The sequence below is a fragment of the Drosophila elegans genome, unplaced genomic scaffold, assembly GCF_018152505.1.
Source record: "Drosophila elegans isolate 14027-0461.03 unplaced genomic scaffold, ASM1815250v1 contig_468, whole genome shotgun sequence".
Classification (NCBI taxonomy): domain Eukaryota; kingdom Metazoa; phylum Arthropoda; class Insecta; order Diptera; family Drosophilidae; genus Drosophila; species Drosophila elegans.
In genome coordinates, this window is record NW_024545855.1 from 4,552,078 (window position 1) to 4,571,246 (window position 19,169).

At 42.6% G+C, this 19,169-nt stretch overlaps 8 protein-coding genes across 9 annotated transcripts; 5 read left to right on the plus strand and 3 right to left on the minus strand.

Annotated features, from left to right (window-relative positions):
- Window positions 1-292: 292 nt before the first annotated feature.
- Window positions 293-1,827, minus strand: LOC108142929 (cleavage stimulation factor subunit 1). The gene is made up of 3 exons (XM_017267023.2): window positions 1,662-1,827; window positions 739-1,603; window positions 293-676 (listed from the first exon to the last, which is right to left on the minus strand). Exons 1-3 carry the CDS (start codon window positions 1,730-1,732, stop codon window positions 338-340), a joined length of 1,275 nt encoding a protein of 424 aa, XP_017122512.1. The 5' UTR covers window positions 1,733-1,827; the 3' UTR covers window positions 293-337.
- A 79-nt stretch (window positions 1,828-1,906) lies between these two features.
- LOC108142934 (nucleolar protein 16) lies at window positions 1,907-3,009 on the plus strand. The gene is made up of 3 exons (XM_017267028.2): window positions 1,907-2,107; window positions 2,233-2,517; window positions 2,574-3,009. Exons 1-3 carry the CDS (start codon window positions 2,010-2,012, stop codon window positions 2,812-2,814), a joined length of 624 nt encoding a protein of 207 aa, XP_017122517.1. The 5' UTR covers window positions 1,907-2,009; the 3' UTR covers window positions 2,815-3,009.
- Window positions 3,010-4,788: 1,779 nt separating this feature from the next.
- Window positions 4,789-9,086, plus strand: LOC108142927 (elongation factor 1-alpha 2). Its single transcript, XM_017267020.2, has 5 exons — window positions 4,789-4,862; window positions 4,945-5,028; window positions 5,653-6,496; window positions 7,377-7,582; window positions 7,688-9,086. Exons 3-5 carry the CDS (start codon window positions 5,674-5,676, stop codon window positions 8,045-8,047), a joined length of 1,389 nt encoding a protein of 462 aa, XP_017122509.1. The 5' UTR covers window positions 4,789-4,862; window positions 4,945-5,028; window positions 5,653-5,673; the 3' UTR covers window positions 8,048-9,086.
- Window positions 9,087-9,464: 378 nt separating this feature from the next.
- LOC108142937 (tubulin-specific chaperone A) lies at window positions 9,465-10,201 on the plus strand. The gene is made up of 2 exons (XM_017267032.2): window positions 9,465-9,840; window positions 9,896-10,201. Exons 1-2 carry the CDS (start codon window positions 9,632-9,634, stop codon window positions 10,017-10,019), a joined length of 333 nt encoding a protein of 110 aa, XP_017122521.1. The 5' UTR covers window positions 9,465-9,631; the 3' UTR covers window positions 10,020-10,201.
- An 84-nt stretch (window positions 10,202-10,285) lies between these two features.
- On the plus strand, window positions 10,286-11,240 carry LOC108142933 (programmed cell death protein 7). The gene is made up of 2 exons (XM_017267027.2): window positions 10,286-11,027; window positions 11,088-11,240. Exons 1-2 carry the CDS (start codon window positions 10,405-10,407, stop codon window positions 11,203-11,205), a joined length of 741 nt encoding a protein of 246 aa, XP_017122516.2. The 5' UTR covers window positions 10,286-10,404; the 3' UTR covers window positions 11,206-11,240.
- Window positions 11,241-11,359: 119 nt separating this feature from the next.
- On the minus strand, window positions 11,360-12,131 carry LOC108142935 (nucleoside diphosphate kinase). The gene is made up of 2 exons (XM_017267030.1): window positions 11,943-12,131; window positions 11,360-11,787 (listed from the first exon to the last, which is right to left on the minus strand). Exons 1-2 carry the CDS (start codon window positions 12,126-12,128, stop codon window positions 11,455-11,457), a joined length of 519 nt encoding a protein of 172 aa, XP_017122519.1. The 5' UTR covers window positions 12,129-12,131; the 3' UTR covers window positions 11,360-11,454.
- Window positions 12,132-12,734: 603 nt separating this feature from the next.
- On the minus strand, window positions 12,735-13,920 carry LOC108142930 (deoxyhypusine hydroxylase). Its single transcript, XM_017267024.2, has one exon. The coding sequence runs from the start codon at window positions 13,761-13,763 to the stop codon at window positions 12,855-12,857; it is 909 nt and encodes a 302-aa protein (XP_017122513.1). The 5' UTR covers window positions 13,764-13,920; the 3' UTR covers window positions 12,735-12,854.
- Window positions 13,921-14,240: 320 nt separating this feature from the next.
- Window positions 14,241-18,846, plus strand: LOC108142928 (probable serine/threonine-protein kinase kinX). Of its 2 annotated transcripts, none has more exons than XM_017267022.2 (4): window positions 14,241-14,704; window positions 16,371-16,646; window positions 16,726-17,662; window positions 17,727-18,846. In XM_017267022.2, exons 1-4 carry the CDS (start codon window positions 14,624-14,626, stop codon window positions 17,792-17,794), a joined length of 1,362 nt encoding a protein of 453 aa, XP_017122511.1. In that variant the 5' UTR covers window positions 14,241-14,623; the 3' UTR covers window positions 17,795-18,846. The 2 variants fall into 2 exon arrangements, with proteins under 2 accessions (XP_017122511.1, XP_017122510.1); XM_017267021.2 differs by having other exon boundaries at window positions 14,242-14,704; window positions 16,371-16,664.
- The last annotated feature ends 323 nt before the right edge of the window (window positions 18,847-19,169 follow it).

The window sequence follows — 19,169 nt, forward strand, 5'->3', positions numbered from 1 at the left end:
AGTTATGAGCTCTAAAAATGCCGTTTTGGATCACCATCATGTCATTAGAACTTTAGAAAATTGCAAACTTAAAAATGTTAAAAAAAAAAATAAACCAAAAGTCGTCAGAAATTGTAATGCCAATTTGGTAAGACCAATAAATTTGTAAACATCTGAATTGGTTTTGAACTAAGAAATGAATTTCTAGTTAAACCTTAGGACTCCTTAATTTTATATATTTTAAGAGCATAGTACAATTGGGGACAATATATTAGGCCGAGTAACTATCTACTGCCAATATCAAAGTCATGAGTTTTGAATCTTAAATATTTTATTTGAATTTGCAAGCCTTCTTAATTTACTGATTATTGGCCCTTCGGTACCAGAAACGTGCCCGAAAGTCATCGGAGCAGGTGAGAAATGCAGGCGCATTGGGTGAGTGCGTGATATAGCGCACAGGTCCGTTGTGTCCAAGCGAATTAAGCGTCAATCGGCAGCCATTACGTGAGTTCCAGGAGCACAGCGACGTAGTGGCCTCGTCGGGGAAGAGCACGTAGTCCTCGGTGTGGTTAAACACGGCCTCCGTTTGGTGCTCCTGCTTGCCGGTGGTTCCGGCACCCGTGTATGTCTGGATGGGACGACTGGTGCACAGCTCCCAAAGGTAAACCAAGGAGTCCATACCGGAGGATAGGAGGTACTAATAGGATTGCGTTTTAAATTGGCCTCATCAAGATCGTTGTAGTGTTAAAGTGCTCTTACCTTTCCATTTCTGGTGAACTCCAGCGAGCAGATGGCTGCTCCTCCGTGAGCCTCGGCAATGGTGTTAATGCATCGCCCGCTGATTCCATCCCAAATCTTGATGTCTCCATCGTAGCTGCCAGTGGCGTAGAGTTTTCCCGTCGGCGAATACTTCACACAGGTAACGCCCGCCTTGTGCTGCTGGGAGGGTATGGCACTGACGAAGCACTGCGTGGTGTGCACATCATACACCCTTAGCACATTGTGCTCCGTACCGATGGCCACGTAGTCACCCGTGGGATGGAAGGATAAGCACAAGACGGGTTCGCAGTCGGTGAACACTTTGTGGGCCTTCTTTACCGAAGGTTTGGCGATGTCAAACAGCTTGACAGTGCCATCGCGCGAGGCAGAGGCCAGGATGTGCTCCTTGGGGTGGAACTCCAGATAGGACACCTCGTCAGTGTGATCATAGAGCGTGCGAATGACCGGGTGACCCTGTTGTTCCCTTCCCGGCTCAATGTCTTCGGGTGCAGACTTGGCCAGCATACGCTCCACATCCAGAATCTTGATGCTGGCATCCACACTTCCGGTGGCCACCAGCGATCCATCGTAACTGAAGGCGCCGGCGCGACAGGCCTGTTTGTGCGAGGTCACATAGGCCGTTTCGTAAGAGTGGGGTTCCGGGGCCAAGGCTGAGGCCTCCGGCTCGAATTCCAGGTCTATTCCGGGCAGGACGTCATCCGAATGGGCCTTGTCCTTATCGCTCAGTGTCTGCATTCCGGAAATCATGACGTGCAACAGGCGTTCACTCGGAGCACACTGATCCGCCTTGACCAGCATGGACAGCTCCATGGCGAACTTCTCCAAGCCATCGTACATCAGTTGACTGTGGGAAAGGCCTGAAAATTGTAATACAAATACACCAGTATTTAGGCTTCACCCACCTGATCATCAGGCGGTAAAGGATTTCCCTGTTCTTCACCAGGTTACTGGGGTCCAAAATCTCATCGCGCATGGTGGATTTTTATTATGTTTATGTTTTATTACAGATATAAACAAGATATAAGCGGTTTCGTAGGAGTCGAGGCTATTGTTATCGATTTTATTTGCCTTGCCGGTATGTCATCTCTAGCTAGTTCGGTATTTAAATACTAGACTCTTGTTTGGTGTGTTTTTTGGTATTTTGAAGCCTATGTCACTCTAATCAGCTGCAACACGTGCGGTTTAAAGTTGTTTTGGTTTAATACATCTCATAAGGAAGTGTTGGAATTTAGTAATTTAACAGTTTAACAATGAAGATCCGCAAGAATCACGCCCGCAAGCGTTACCGCTACAATGTAAATCGCAAAACGCTGAACAAAACACGTAGTTCTACGGGAAAAATCAAGGAGTAAGTGGGGACTTCAAGCCGCCTTCCGCAATGGGTGCTTTAATTGCATTTGCTTATAAATCAAGATATGTATAGCTTTTTATACGATTTTACTTTTTATTTTAATACAATTCTATGTTCTCCAGTCCCAGGATGAAGAAGATGTGGATGGAGGACCAGCGCGTGGGCACCAACTTCAGCGAAATGGGATTGGCCAAGGATGTCAACAAAGCCATTGCGATTCCTAGCTACAAGAAGGATCGTCTCCTGGCTGCGAGAGTATTGAATGGATTTCTGGAGGAGGAACTGGATGAGGATGAGCGCCGAGCACTGGGCATCAAGAAGCCAGTCGTGGAGGAGGGTCCAAAACGAGGACATGTAGTCCAGGAACTGGAGCAATTGGCCAGCGAACGTGCAGATCCGGAATTCAGGTAATGTCGTGACTCTCCCTTTTGAAACCGTCTCCTAGTAAGTTAAATCTACTCAGATTACCCAAGGGTGTGGTCAAGGAGCTGTCCTACTTCCTTAACAAGCACAAATTCAACTACAAGGCCATGGTCGCCGATCGAAAGAACTTTGGTCAATGGACCTGGAGGCAATTCCGACTGAAAATTCGCAGGTTCATGTCCATTCCGGAGCAGTTCAACGTGTACCTGGAGCAGAAAAAGCTCCCCGTGGGCGTGAAACCGGATTGGGAAGAGTACGAGTCGGACAGTGAATGGAAATAAATGCTTTCGACCGATAATATAACTTAATTATTTTGGATTCATATGCTAATATTTGTTATATTTAGCCTTATCATAATTCCTTAAATACACAGAAAAAAGCAAGTAAACTCAAATAGACTACTCCTTGTAAATAATATGGCTGACAAGTTTTTTGTTTTCGCAATAAATGTTCTACGGCGGCTGTATTAAATGTTATTTATGTATTTATAATATTAATTTATATTATATTCAAGGACAAAACCCACTTCTATTTTTTATGTGGAAGTTTTTCAAGCAAATGATCTGTAAAAATATAGAATGTGCTTTAAATATAAAATTTTGATAGCTTTTTACAAAGCCAATAATGTGTCAGTCCTTTTGGCGTTAATTTATAGTTTTTTAAATTTCCGTTTTGTAGTATGATAAAAAGAGAAGAAAGAGGAAGGCAGCCTGTCATCTTACTCCAACGCGAACAAATTGCAGTCGTAATTTTGCAAGTAGATTAGAGATGGGCGCTGGGCTTGCATTCGCAGATAAATTAAAATATTCAAAATTAATATAATTTTTAACAATTGTGATTGCTTAGCAAATAGCTAATATTTTAAGGAGTGAGAGCTTGACGAATTAGCTCAGTGATTTTACAAGCCCTTAAACTCCCTAACAATAATGCAATTTTAGTTTCGGTCAATGTATAATTTTCTTATTTAAAACATCAAAAAAACAGCCATATATCTATGGCCTACAACACAATAAAAATATTGAATCCATCCCAGTTTCGCGATTTAGCACAAGATCCTAGTCCATCTCTAAATCGGAATCGGTTCGGCTCCGTTCAGCTCGGAGTCGGGCGCTTTCTCGGTCTTTCCGTTTTGTGATTTCGAGGTAAGTGCACGCAGAGCTCCCGTAAAATCCTTTTAATTTGTCAATACTAATAGGCATCGATTGGTTTTGCAAGTGTCGATGAAGAAAGTCTCAGATTTAATTTTCCGCATAATAAAGTGGAATTTCTTCGATTTTCCAACCATTTAATTGAATGTTTCGCGTGTGTGTGTGCTGTGCATTGCCGGCCGGTTTCCCATGACGTTTTGCATAATAGCCGCATGGAAATAACGGTGGGCTGGGCAGCGTTAATCGATCCGATTTGGATATTCGACTTTTCAGCGCCTCTAAAAACCAAGTAAATTAAACCAATCAAGGAGACTTTTAAATTCCAACATGGCGACAGACTGCATGTGTGTGCGTGTTCGATTTCGCCTGGATTATTGCCGTTTTATATTCCCTTCCCACACTGTTTATTCGCAGTTTTCTATTGAAATTCGTTGCAAGAATATTAAAATTGCAGCATGACACATGCTCGGCAGATTATTTTTCCTGCCCTGCATGTCTGCCAAAGTATTTTTACATATTCTTCTTTTCCTTTGCTTTTCTTTCTTTCTTGCAATTTGCACTTCGATGCAAATACAGAGATTTAAAAATAACATGCGGGAAAATCGGCAAGTAAAATTGTCACTGGGGTAGAAAATAAATCACAACGCCCTGCAGCTCTCCATCTCCGTCTCTTTCTGCAGAAACAGCAAGTGCAATCAGCAGCCATTCGCCATCTCTTTCCTGTCCGCTCTTCCCGTCTCGTTCTCTGCAGTTTTTCACCCTTTGGAATCGCGAATTTTCAGTCGCACGAATGTCGCCGAATGCCGATGCTTCTGGCCATTGATTTTCTTTTTCACCATGTAGCGAAAGTGCGAAATTTTGTAATTTTGACATTTTGCCTTTAAGAAAAGCCAATTGTATATTTATCTTATTGGGTTTTCCCCCCAAAATAAGCCGGCCGGCCGGCAGTTGCAATGTTTTCCACATTTCCCCGGGATTTCATCCTTTGGGTGGGGGTTTCTCTCCGGTTGAATCCTCGTTTGCTGGAGAGTGCATTTTTCTCAGAGCTCGCAGACTTCGGCTCGATTCGTTTCTGTCTGGGGCTCGTTATTGATTTTTCGCCCGGTGCAAATCGGCGGAGAGATATATACGGCAGTCTTTAACCGACGGACACTTGGCCTGGTTGTTTGACCGGCAGCAGAGTACGAAAATCTATCATTATTCTTTGAACTATCTTTTATATCTTACTGAATTTTTTCTTATTTTTTTTTTTTTAATATCTAGGATTTAACGTCGAGTGGTTTTGTGATCAGTTTTTAAAAGCTCAGCATCGCCAGTGACCAGCTCTTGAAATCCGAGTTAAAACAGGTAAGTTTCTTTTTCTATAATTCACCGGTAATGATGCAGACTTTTTTGGACACAGGCAAGAAAAGCCTTTTTTTTCAAAAAACGAATTTGATTTCTGTGTATCAAAAAGAATTTTTTAAAAACACTGAAATAAATTCGATTTAAATAAAATTAATATTGTTTCGAAAATACCTAAAATGTTGCTTTCAAACATTTATTTCCAGTATTTTTAGTTTTAGTCAATGAAAATTACCATATTTCAATAATTTTATATTTTAATTACTTCGAGCTTCCTGTTTTTAATGACCTATTATTTTTTAAAATTGACTTGATTTATTTTTATATCATAATTCCGTGTTTTTTTTTATAAGCAAAATTAATATTTGTTCAACGATGCGTTTTTAAAAATGTAAATGAACTTGTCCTGGTTTTTCCTCGGTGTTCATCTGTGCATGTGTGTATGCAATGGGCATTTGGTGTCTACACCACGATGACACGACCCCCACCCACAGCATACATTCGTCACTTGTCTGCACCACCCACAAAACTAAGGCTCACAATTCACATGCTTCTGGTTTTAATACACCAAGAAATGCTCATCAAAATACTTCTTCAACCGTTCGTGTCTCCCCTAAACCTCTATAGAAAAAGGCTTAATCTGTGAAGATGGGCAAAGAGAAGATCCATATTAACATTGTGGTGATTGGCCATGTGGACTCCGGCAAGTCGACCACCACCGGCCATCTGATCTACAAATGCGGCGGAATCGACAAGCGTACGATCGAAAAGTTTGAGAAGGAGGCGCAGGAGATGGGAAAGGGCTCCTTCAAGTACGCATGGGTGCTGGACAAGCTGAAGGCGGAGCGGGAACGCGGCATCACCATCGATATTGCCCTGTGGAAGTTCGAGACGGCCAAGTACTATGTGACCATCATCGATGCGCCCGGTCATAGGGATTTCATCAAGAACATGATCACCGGTACCTCGCAAGCCGATTGTGCGGTTCTGATTGTAGCCGCCGGAACCGGAGAGTTCGAGGCCGGGATCTCCAAGAACGGTCAGACCCGTGAGCACGCCCTTTTGGCCTTCACGCTGGGCGTGAAGCAGTTGATCGTTGGCGTCAACAAGATGGATTCTACCGAACCGCCATACAGCGAGGCTCGTTATGAGGAGATCAAGAAGGAAGTGTCCTCGTACATCAAAAAGATTGGCTACAATCCGGCCTCGGTGGCCTTTGTGCCCATCTCTGGATGGCACGGGGACAATATGCTGGAGCCTTCCGAGAAAATGCCGTGGTTCAAGGGATGGTCCGTGGAACGCAAGGAGGGCAAGGCGGAGGGCAAGTGCTTGATCGACGCGCTGGACGCAATCCTGCCGCCGCAGCGTCCCACCGACAAGCCACTCCGGCTGCCGCTTCAGGATGTCTACAAGATCGGAGGCATCGGCACCGTACCAGTGGGTCGCGTGGAGACCGGTCTCCTTAAGCCAGGTAAATCTGCTTTTGCCGTTCTCCTTCTGATTGGTGTTCCCCTTGTCTGAAGTGAAGACTTGGTTTCCTGCCCTCTCTGATTATTTCATTCATGTACTCTGTGGAATTTGGGTCGGCAGTGGGCGGCCACTCCCACTGCCACCGACTCGCCACGAAGTCTTGCGCATGTATGCATTATTGAGCGACTTCGCAGTCGCGAGCGGGGCGCTTCACCCCCATGCACTTGGGGAAACTTCTTGAGCATAGCTTCCATATTCACTTTGAAAGTGAACCAATTGAAACATTTATATCTTGAATCCCAAAAAAAATTTAAAGATTCAGTTCGTTTTTGAAGTTTAATATTATTTTCAATTAAATAACTTTAAAAAAACGGCAATAAAGATAGATACAACTGAAACGAAGTACAGCATAAAAAAAACTTCCATTTTCAATTTTAAAGATAACAAATATCAGGCAACATGAACATAAATATTAACCAAAAAAAATAACTACATAAACTGGAAACAACGGATTCCGTTTGAAGTACTATTGTCTAAATAGTTTGTATAGTATTGTTTGTAAATAAATAATTTTTAAACTAATTTCAATAATTATAGGAAAAATTAAACCCAAGTTGTTGGTAAAGCATATCTTAGGAAGAAGATACAATAAATTTTTTTTTAATTTTGTACAATTTTATTGAAGTTCTGGAAAATTGGGCCAGTATAAGATTATCTGATCAGTTAACTATTTTAATGTTTTAATATTGAAATATTAAAATATATTTTTTTTAGCTGGTCAAATTTCCGAAGATAGTTTGCAAAATCTTTCCGTGTAGTTACTTAGGATGTGAAACCCTGTGTAAATCTGTTCGCTTGCTTTGTATCCGGACTCGTTGCAGGAATGGTTGTCAACTTTGCTCCGGTCAACCTGGTCACTGAGGTTAAATCGGTCGAGATGCATCACGAAGCGCTCACGGAGGCTATGCCCGGCGACAACGTCGGATTCAACGTAAAGAACGTGTCCGTTAAGGAGTTGCGTCGCGGGTATGTGGCTGGCGATTCGAAGAACAATCCTCCCAGGGGAGCAGCCGACTTCACCGCTCAGGTAGGTCAATCAAGGGATTTTAGAAGCACTTTCTCTATTTAAGAATGATTTCTTGAATATTAAACCTTTTTTAAAACCTTTCCCTTTCTTGGTTTAATCTCATAGGTAATTGTGCTGAACCATCCGGGCCAGATAGCCAATGGCTACACTCCCGTCTTGGATTGCCACACGGCCCACATTGCCTGCAAGTTTGCCGAGATCAAGGAGAAGTGTGACCGTCGCACGGGAAAGACCACCGAGACGGACCCGAAGGCCATCAAGTCCGGGGATGCGGCAATTATTGTGCTGGTGCCCAGCAAGCCGCTATGCGTCGAGAGCTTCCAGGAGTTCCCACCGCTGGGGCGGTTCGCAGTTCGCGACATGCGCCAAACTGTCGCCGTTGGCGTCATCAAGTCGGTCAACTTTAAAGAGACGACCTCGGGCAAGGTGACAAAAGCCGCTGAGAAGGCACAGAAGAAGAAATAACTAGGGTGCCAGCAGAACTACGACATCACTCGAACCCAACAACAACATCAAGAACAACAACAGCAGACGGCTAGAGCAACAACAACACAAACCAACAACACACATGTCAAAATTATAATATCCACTCGACGATCGAACGCAAACCTTAGCTCCGTGGCAACCAAGACACCAATTACTACTATTACCAGCTGCCGCCAGTGGCAAATATTATATGATATCGAGCAAATACTACCCTACATAATAACCAAAAGTACGATTAGCGAGGACAAGAGCTGCAGCAAGGATGCCAGCAAAGAGGGCTCCTTCCAGCTCCCCGGTTCGGCTTTAGCCCCCTTCACCCTATTGGTCTACTGCAGCTATCTGAACTTGTATCGCCATCGCAAGTCCTTCCGCAGGAAACCTAGCACCACCGACGACTGGGAGTGGGCTGGGTCCTTCGGAGTCCTTCTGTAGTCTCCTACCTCCTCGATATATACTCACCTACGAACTAACCTTAAATTTGATTAGCAGCCACACATCCGGTCGTGCATCATCCACCTGTTTCGAATGGATTTTAAACACTTTTTATACTTTTGATAAGTCAAGTCGGAGGCATTCGATTTAAAATCTATTATACAATGTAATTTCCGAATTTAGTTTTAAACCACGCCTACACTTTAAAAACCAAAAATCCCCTAAAAGAAAAAGACTACATTCGCAATGAATTCAAAATTTCTCTTGAAACCAAAAGACAAATGCTTAAGAAGTATTAAAAACAAAGGAATCAATATAACACACATAATCATGCGGTTTTTGAAGACATTTTAAATGTTCGATCGAGCCTCATTTGCATTTGCATACTACATTATATACGTTAACCACATGTCATTGCATTGCCCATAACCAGCATATAATACACGTTACTCTCTCACACTCTGAATTTATACAAATTAAAAAAAATTGTAACCGACACCATAACTCTTGGATACAGAACATGTTGCTTGATACAAGATCTTTTAAATGATGAGAAAAATAAAGGAAGCTTAACCGTAAAATACCACATCTATGACTTTCATTAAGAGGTCATTTAATGAGTTTTACTAAACTTAATACTTTATCAGTTTTAGTTTGTGGCTTGTTCTTTTGGCACTCGTAAATTTAAATCACTATTTTGAAAAATTTATTAATTTTTAAATTTTTTTTAAATCGATTTTTTTAAATCAAAATTAAAATTTATATAAATGTAACTACCAATAAATAAGTAATCTTTTTTTTTGTGATTTAAGTAGCCGCAACACCCGTAAGTGCAGTGGAATTATTTGGCCGCTCTCGCATACGTGGAAATCGCCAAGCTATAATAAGTAATCTTTTAATTTTAAGCGGTTCACTTTGGTTCATTTAGTCTAGTTCAATTGGTGAAGATGGCAACTCTGGTTCTGACTCACTAGGCGCCCCGTATAAAAACAACAAAGCACGGCAAATTATACAGAATCTCAGCCGGCTGTTCGCAATTTCGTTTAAATAACTGTGACTCCGACCAAGAACACCGCATCCGAGCTCTACTATTTTTAGTCCACCTTAAAACGAAGAGAAAGCATCACAAAAATGGCAGATCCACGCATCCGACAGCTTGTTATTAAATCGGGAGTCGTCAGGCGGTTGACCAAAGAAAAATCCTGCTATGCAAAAGAAGTTATTATAGAGCAGTCCAGGATGGAAAAGTTCAGGGGCGAGGGAGCAGACGAACATGTGCTGCGAAAGCAGGAGGAAGTCATCCAGGAGTGCATAATGATGGTGCCGGACTCTAAGAGAAGGTTTAGTGCTTTTAAATTCCTTTTTTAAATGAATAACATAAAATTTCCTTTACAGACTGCAAAAGGAGTTTGAGATCTTAGAAAAGTACCTCTCTGATGAGCAGGATCTCAAGGAGACGGAGGCATACACTAAGGCCGCTGAAATCCTAAAAGCAGCCAAATTGGAACTGGAGATCTAATTGCAGCAAATGTTTTTTTTTTTCATATACACGCAATAATTACAAATTCCTGAAGGCAAAAGGTCATTTTAAAATTCTGAGCTGCAGAGCGACCTCAAAGCCATAAGTATTATTCAATTTAATACCCAATAATCTTGTTTTGATACAAGTAAATAAAAGATCAGCTGTTGGCTAGCAAGCGATTTCTCACATTTATTCTTTAAATACAGTTCAATCCTAATTGAATTTGTATGTATTTTTAAAAGTTAAAAACCTGTGTGAAAAGGTTTTGAACTTTTAAAAGCAGTTATGATATTTGTTTCTTCAGATAAATACATTTTATGAAAATAAAAAAAAAAAATACACAGTTACGCAGTTTGGCGTTTACCAACACAGTTCCAACAAAATGCCGCACCAAAACAATAAATTAACTAAAATTAAAACAAAAATTCGGCATGTCATAGCGAATTTACAACAACTCCAGAATCTGAGTGAAGTAGAGCATGACTTCAATGTGGAACAGGTGGAGGAACTGCAGCGCAACACGACAACCCTTCTGGATGAACTTGACCAAGTGCCGATCCAAAAAGTAGCCAGCTTACAAACACAGAGAAAACGCCGGCGACTCTTAGATAAACAAAAGAATAAGCGAGCAAAATGTGAAATCAAAAAACCAGAAGAACTTTTGCTTAAAGAACGGAAATATTCCGTAATTCCCCCGCGAAATTCCAAAGAGAAACAAGCGGAGCACATCTCCCTGCGAAAACAACATGATGCAGTCTACATTTTGGAAAACTTTGATCTTTTGGAAAAACTATGCGAATCTCGGGGAGGAGATTCGAGGGCTCTTAGCCAAAAACTGGCCCAAATGCGACACGTTTGGAGACGGGTCCAGGAGGAGAGTAAAGGCGACGACCATGTCAAAGAGTCCAAGATGGCTGCCTCTATAGAACCCCAATGGGAGGCAGTCTTCTTTGGCAAACCTTCAAATTTGTTAAGGGAGAATAAGAAAAGGTTCCTGGAGATTCGGTAAGACTTCTAGATGTACATCCTTCGACTCTGCTTTTAATAAATAACCTTTTTTGGAAGGTCCACCTGGGACTCTTACGTAAGCCTTGGAGAGAGAGGTTCCTGTGTTCCCACAGGATGGGTTTTACCTCTCATAAAGCCAATATCTCAGTGGGCCGCCTACATTTTTGAAACTTAACATATGTTTTACCAATAAACGGAATCAAACGACAATAATTTCTATAAACTCCATAATTAGATTGCTACTCACACAAACCAACGACTCAATAATTATGTTCTTATAGATTAATGTATTATAGAACCATAACCAACACGTTCTTTAAACGACGAAGTTTCTTTACTAATTATCGTGGAATTTTATTCTTTAGAAGAATTTCTGTATTCAGTTAAGATGAGCTTTGACAAGCGATGGAGACACCCTATTCGCCTATTCGTAGATCCAGTCGTTGGCGGCCGGGGTCCAGGTGACCAGCTCCTTCTCGTTGAACCACAGGGCAATCTCCTTCTCAGCGGACTCGACGGCATCGGAGCCGTGGATGATGTTGCGACCAACCTGGATGCAGAAGTCGCCGCGGATGGTGCCGGGCAGGGAGTCGGCGGGGTTGGTGGCGCCAAGCATCTGACGACCGGTCTTGACCACGTTAAGACCCTCCCATACCATGGGCACCACGGGGCCGGAGTTCATGTAGTTAACAAGTCCGGGGAAGAAGGGACGGGCGGACAGATCGGCGTAGTGCTTCTCCAGCAGCTCCTTGGAGGCCTAGTTATAAAACAGGGGTTCGTTTGTTATCAGTTAATTGCATTTTTGACCTCTAAAGCACTTGTCATTCCGGTAACCTTTGAGGTTAGGGTCGAAGATAACCCCGCGTGGGGGCTGTCTATATTGATTTCTTCCTAATTTAATTATCTGCTTACCCAGGTGTGCTTCAGGGCAACCAGTTTGAAGCCCTTCTGCTCGAATCGCTCGATGATCTTGCCGACGAGTCCTCGCTGGACTCCATCAGGCTTGACCATGATGAAGGTACGCTCCTTGTTAGCCGCCATTGTCGTCAAAATTACGGAAAAGAATGCCAAGATGGTTCCGAGCATCGGTAGCTTCATGGATACGTCGCAAAAAAAAATCTTGAGTCTAATGCGCCGGCAATGTGAATTTCTGGCGAACTGGCAAGCGGTCACACTGCTGCACCGCTTTTATGAGTTTTCCTCGATTTTTGGGAATTTTTAAGGGCAGTAAGTCTTTTCGATCGTTGTAAAAATTCGAAATGACATCTTTATGTTAAAGACCTCAATTTGCAACAAGACACTTAACAAAAATGACTCCATAGTCGTTAATTACTACTTCCGTAGCGTTGCCACATCGCTATGTTTACTGAATAATTGGACTTTTCGCGTATTTTAAGGTTGTGATAATTATATATTATTTTATAATTATTGTGTATTCATGACTTTGTCATTACCTTAAACTGTATATTGAATTAAAAAACCAGAATTTTTTTTATTTTTCAAATATGTATGTTTTGAATATTTTACAACTTAAGATATTCAATTTACCTTTAATTTTAAAATTCTCTATTGCCTATACGCAAAACGTAATAAAATTGTTTACTGATGATAAAATCTCAAAAGAATTTGCCCTTGAAGTTTTTTCCTTTGAATCCGCAGTAGTTTATTCATTCCTCTCGGAGGCAAAGTGAAACCGCCAGAAAGTCACGTTTCAATTTTTTTTATGTCCAGATAAGATTAGATCCGTGCAATCACAATATGTGAAAAACAATGCATGTTTACAAATAATATATACAGTTGGTGGATGCAAATGGGCTGCGTAAATCATTTGGTCCCGTCCAATTTGGTCAGCCCATCGGCGTACTGAAACTCCGGGCTGTTCTCGTACTCGCACATGTCCAAGGCGATGACGCAGCTCTCCTTGACCACGCGTTTGTCGTCCTCCGCATAGCGATTCAAGATCTTGATGCAATCCTCTGTGGCAATGGCGCCCAGAGCCTCGGCACACTCGTGGCGCACCATTTCGTTCTCCAGGCGATTCTCCAGGTTCTCCTGGAGATAGGGAATGCTGCAGGGCTCCTGCAGCTGGCCGAGGACGAAGGCCACCTCGTGGCGGAACAGGGCAGAGGAGTCCTTCAGTCCTTCGGCGATGGCCAAGACACTATCCTCGGTGCGCAGATTGCGAAGGCTGAACATAGCCCTGTAGCGATCGAACAGGCTCTGCTGGGCATCCAGGTAGATGCTTTTTAGTTCGGCGACGCTCATGTCGCCCGCCGTTGGCGGTGAAGGGTCCACGGAAGCGTAGGGATTGCTGTCGTCCACCTTCTGGCCACTCTGCAGCCAGCGGACTCGGTCCAGAGCGATGGCACACGTTTCGGCCACCTCCACCACCGGATCCAATTTGTACTCCTCCAGAATGGGCAGCACATCGGGGTGCCCAATGGCTCCCATGGCCTCAGCTGCCTCGTGGCGCACCATCGGCTCCTGAGCGGTGTCCTTCAGGATCTTGGTAAGGATGTTTAGAGCTTTGGCATCCTGCATCTGGCCTAAACAATAGGCCAGTTCGTGTTTGAGCAGCGCTGATTCATCGTCAAAGGCTTTGCTGATCGCCTCGATTGCCGTTCCCCCTCCTATATTCTTCAGGGTAAACAAAGCCCGAAAACGCTCCTTTAGCGGGCGATCCTTGTTGTTCAGGACTCCTCCGATGGCCTCGATCTGCTGCTGGGAGACCATTTTGATGGGTTGCGGATTTATAAATAAAGTAAAACTGAACCCGCGTGGGGAAAGTGCTGCAGAGCGTTAGCCAACACAGCTTGTTGCGTTTAGGGTTGCCACAAATTAACGTTTCAGTCAAAAAACATTTTTTTAATTTTAACAAGAAAGAAGTCAAATTTTGTTTTTTCGGATATGCAAACTTCTGACTGAAATTACAATACCCTCTGCAACGGTATAATGACAGTAGGGTTCTGTGATATTTTAAAAGCAAAATAGAAATATCAATGAATATTCTTCTAATATCTAATTTTTATAACCGTTCAAATATCACAACTCAGCATATAAGACTTTCGAAACCAATTTTTACAAAATTGAAATGTACAAATATATATATATATATAATTGAAATAGTCCTTAAAACATCCGACAACCCTGCTGCTGTGACTGCCATTCACCCCGAGCGCCCGACTCTGCTCAACACTGGCCAAAAAAGGCCGCGCCGCCACAAACTGTGCAGCACTAGGAAGAAGCAGTTTAGTTACGTTTACTCCGTGCAGGCGCGTTAAAATTGCATTAAAAAAATCGAAAAGCGAGCGTTTTAGACACTTAGAATACTTGCAAAACCTGGCTTAAATCATTGCGCAAAGTCAGTTTAAAAAAAAGCCGGTGTATCGCCGTTTTCTAACTTGAAAAATCGGCATTTGTAAAGTTGCCCGTTCACGGTATGCGAAGCGTGGCTGTGTCGAGTTACCTGTAATTGTAGTTGTGTCCGCCTGTGAGAGAGAGTGGAGTAAACTCGCCAGCAAAGACTGCAATTTGCAAAGATATAGCAATTGCGAAACACTTGAATATACTAATACATCATCTACTTAACAACAATGTCGGAGGCAACTGTGGCCCAAAAGCCGGAGGCGGTGGAAATCGAGGAGGGAACGGCGGGGGATGAAAAGAAGACACCCGTAAGTAGCCGAACACACACATTTAGCAACAATTAACATAGCGCGGCGATAACGCACACAAACAAGGGCGGGCTGTGCATTACCCGAATTATCTGCAGTATTTTTCCAAAATAATTGTGTGTGTATATTTTGTGCATTTTCCGCATTACTCTTTGTGCGTCCGTTTTCTATTTACGTTTCTTTTTTTCCAACGTATACCTCGTGTGCGCGCGCTTTTTCCCTTCCACTTTCCAACTCCCCCTCCCCCATCCCTTTTAATAGAATCATGTGCGTGTGTGTGTGTATACGTGTGGCAGCTACTCGCTAAAGAAGAGGCGGCAAAAGAAGAAGAGAGGACGAGAGAGGCAAAGGCAATCGGCTTTTTCTCTTTGCACTCACGTTTTGCCGCCGCTGCCGCGTCTCGTTTGTTTTTATTTTTGCTGGTTCCCTTTTCGACTTTTTGTTGTTTGCTGTACTTTGTCATACACACTTGCATGTTGCGTGTCTGCGTATGTATACGTTGCGCTCTAGATTAGTTTCCATTTTTTAGAGGCGACAATACTAATAGATATAGATGTTTGAATCAACTCCCTCGATCGACAGCAATAAATATATATATATATATATCTATATGGCTCTTTCATAGGTCTGTGTAAATTCAGCCGTAAACGGGAATATGCGGGCGCAATTGCAGCGGAAATTCGGCAAAGCCAATTATAGTACAGTGTGCGCTCTGCACAGTAAACACTCTTATATTCGAGAACAAAATAACATTCTGGTTTAAATTATAAAACAAAAAATATAGATTGGAAAAATCTTGTTAACCTTTACAGTAAAAACATAAAGGAGCACATAACCAAAACTGATTCGAACATTTGCTTCAACAAAAATAATTGAAAAAAGTATAATTTTAAGAAATAAATTGTTTACTATGGTGTACTAACCTTTGCTCCTTATATAACGTCGTATGTGCATACATTTGTACAATATTGAGCTTCTGGGGTGTACGTAATTATCCTGTTTATTGTAATCCTTTTTTTAATTTTACTTAAAAAACCGATAACCTTTTTTAGGACATTAGCTTTCAACATATATTCGTATAGTCCCAGTGCTTTTCAAATGCACTTACCGGTAAACACACACACACACCAAGTTTTTGCACCTGCCACAAAAAATATATCTGCTGAAATAAGCCGCGATTACCAGATTTAACTGCTCAACCGAAATACACCTTGTTATTGTTTTATTTTTTTTTAAACACTTTGCGAACACGAAATGAGCCCTCATCTTTAATGCGGATGCGTGAGACGCTCCCGATCGCGAAAAATATTCTGAGAGGGAGCCTGAACTTTTGGCGGGATTTCAGTGGCTGAGCTTTCCAGCTAGGAAAAGTTTTACTGGAAAACGGTAACCGAAGCTTTTCACAGGTCAGAATTCCTTTTAAAAGATAGAGAGAGAGAGAAAAAGAAAACCAGAGGTGCTTCTTGTGAGATAAGACAAAAAAATAACATTAAAAATGGCAGACCTTATCGTTAGTATTTAAACTTACCAAACTGAATCACGAAGTTGTGAAAAACAATTATTGAACGATTCAGCTAATCGCTGCCACTAACCAGATACCCGATCCACATATGTATTAACTGTATTATCTGAACCGTTCATTGAACTCCTTTTCGTTATATTTCAGAAACGCACTCCAAAACGACGCTCGTTCATTGAGCGGGCTCAGCAGGAAAGCGAGGAGCTGGTGCGGACGATGGGCGGCAATCTGGATGTGGCAGGGGGACGGCGGACGCGGTCCAGCACTCGAGGAACACCGACCAGGGCCACGGATGCGGTGACGCCGCCGCCCAGCAAGAAGGCGCGCACCTCCCCAGCCTCGGCAACAAAGGCCAGCGCTGGAAAGGGGCGCGGGGCACGCAAACTGGATGTGGGCGGTGAGCCCGAACAAGAGCCGGAAAAGGTACAGGCATCGGGAAAGGTAAACAACAAATTACCTGCTTTTCACTCGACTGCTAACTAACAAACAAACCGCTTTTCAGGCCTCTGCCAAGAAGGAAAAGAAGGAGGCTAAGAAGGAGGAAAAGGCGGCTGAGGAAGATGAGCCCGAGGAGGAGGCGGAGGAAGAGGTCGCTGAGCCGAAGGATGAAGTCGGCACCAAGCCAGACGAGACCGAAGACCAGCCTGATGCTGTGCCCTCAGTTTCGGAGCAGAAGCAGAACCATGTCGATGCAGACAAAACAAGCACTGAAGAGCCCGAGAAGTCAGCCGAAGAGGTGCCAAAAGTGAAGGAGCCATCCAAACCGAGCGAGGATGCTTCTGAGAACGGGGCCGCCACAGACACTCCCACTGTTTCTGCCATGGATGTAGACGAAGAAGAGCACTTGGCCGTCAAGGAATCTGTAAAAGTTTCAGAGATGAAATCAGAAAAGAAGCCTGAGGACCCTGTAGCAGCAGCAGTTGAGGAGGAGCCAAAGGTACAAACGGAGCCGGTCAAGGAAGCCTCACCAGAGCCCATGGAGGTAGATGCGAGTTCGAAAAGCAGTTCAGACACAGCTCAAGTAGAAACACCAGCCACCGAGGAGGTTTCCGTCGCTCCGGAGCCAGAAGTAGCAGTCGAGGCAACAGAATCAAGCAATGATGTAGAGGAATTGGCCACAGAGGTACCCAATTCCGAAGCCAAGGAAGCAGAGTCTGCGGAAGACGTCAAGGAGTCCAGCATACCGGTGGTAGAGTCCAAGGAATCCGACATCAGCAAAGAGCCCAAGGAGATCGTAAATTCTGTGGAACCCAAGGAGGTAAAGAGCACTACGGATGAGAGTGTTACGCCCGTTGCCGCCGAGGATACCGCCACCCCCGCCACCAATGATGTCAGCAAGCCCGTGGAAGCAGATGTCAGCTTGGCAAAGGCAGCCGAGAGTCCTGCCAAGGACTCGCAGATCGTCAGCGAGGTTAAGAAGACCGAAATCAATGTTAATGGTAAGTTAAAATTGATTATTGATTAATAATCTTGGGATGAGTAAACAACATGCTTTTTTCACAGGTGAGCCCAAGATCGTCAACAGTGCCGCCGAAGTGGGTGAGAATGCAACGCCAAAGGTCTGTAACTAGACCTACTCCACCACCGATGGACAATCTAAAAATTCAACGCGTTGCGGATGTGTACAAAAAGCATCTTCAGCTCGCCCGCCGAGTTGGTCTGGATGTTGCCAACTACATGCAAACATTTAAGAGTTCTCCCAAATCACACAGCTACGATTTTCTTTTTTAATTGATCACTCGATTTCGTACTCAAAAAATACCTTAATTTTGATGATAGTTTCATGTCTTCCAGTAATTGGTTGACGCCAGGGACGCCATAGGCTGCAATCGATGCTGGACTTTCAATGTTGCACTGTGTGCGTCAGCTAGACAGAAAAGCAAAACAACTAGGCAGTAGTTCCAGTCTCTAAAACCTAGCAACCAACCCACCCACCCACACCTTCTTTCCCAGAAATACACAGCCAGATTGTAAAATTCATCCTAATATAATATGTATGTGGATTTGAATTAATCAAATTGGAATCAAACACATTATACATTGACGGAAATGTATGTAAAATAGATGTTTTTAAATTGTAAGACATAATATCCTTAATTCTAAAACCAATTGGACAACACTCAAAACATAATCAAATAAAGCGCGGAAAATTTTATCACTGTAACGCAATAAGAATGCACTACGACTTTAAGATACGTCTATGCATAACCTTTTCACATTTTTAATATTTTTCACGTATTCCAAGCCCGTTTTGTTTGAAGCATTTAGTCTACGATTTTTAAAGAGCCGATTTGCAATCGGTTACTACGGATGAGCTCATTGAAAACTGTTGTGCTAGGCTAGGTAAATGTCCTTCTAGGCGATCACTCCTAACTGAACTCGTACATACATGCTAGAGTAAAGATCTAAATTTTTCAATGAAAAAAGGAAAAACAAATTCTAATAATAATAATAATAATGATAATATAACATTTAATTACAACAAAAGCGTAAATTAGTTTTGGAAGCCGTTGCAACTGAAATGATCAGTCAGACCGTTTTTGTATGTAGCTTATCTTCTGTATAAGGCATTCTTCATTTGAATATTCTTTTGTAAATAAATCTTAAAAAAATACAAGAGAAATGAAACTTGTTTTACTACGTTCTGACCAAAATCCATAAGCGGATTGGTGACCAAATCATGATTAATTTGTTATCTCAAATCTCCCTTGAGTGCCTTACGTGGTTATATTTAATGTAAGCTTTCAGAGAATTTCAATTAATAATTGGGGATATGCCAATTTACGTTGAATACACAGGAAAACAAGATGGAAAAGTATAACACTAACCATAAAAAAACAATGTTAGTAGAGACATAATTTAGCATATCTGTGTGATTAGTTTTTGTTTCTCACCCGTGGTATTTGGAATTTCGATGTTTCAAGAATAATAACATTTTACGATTTG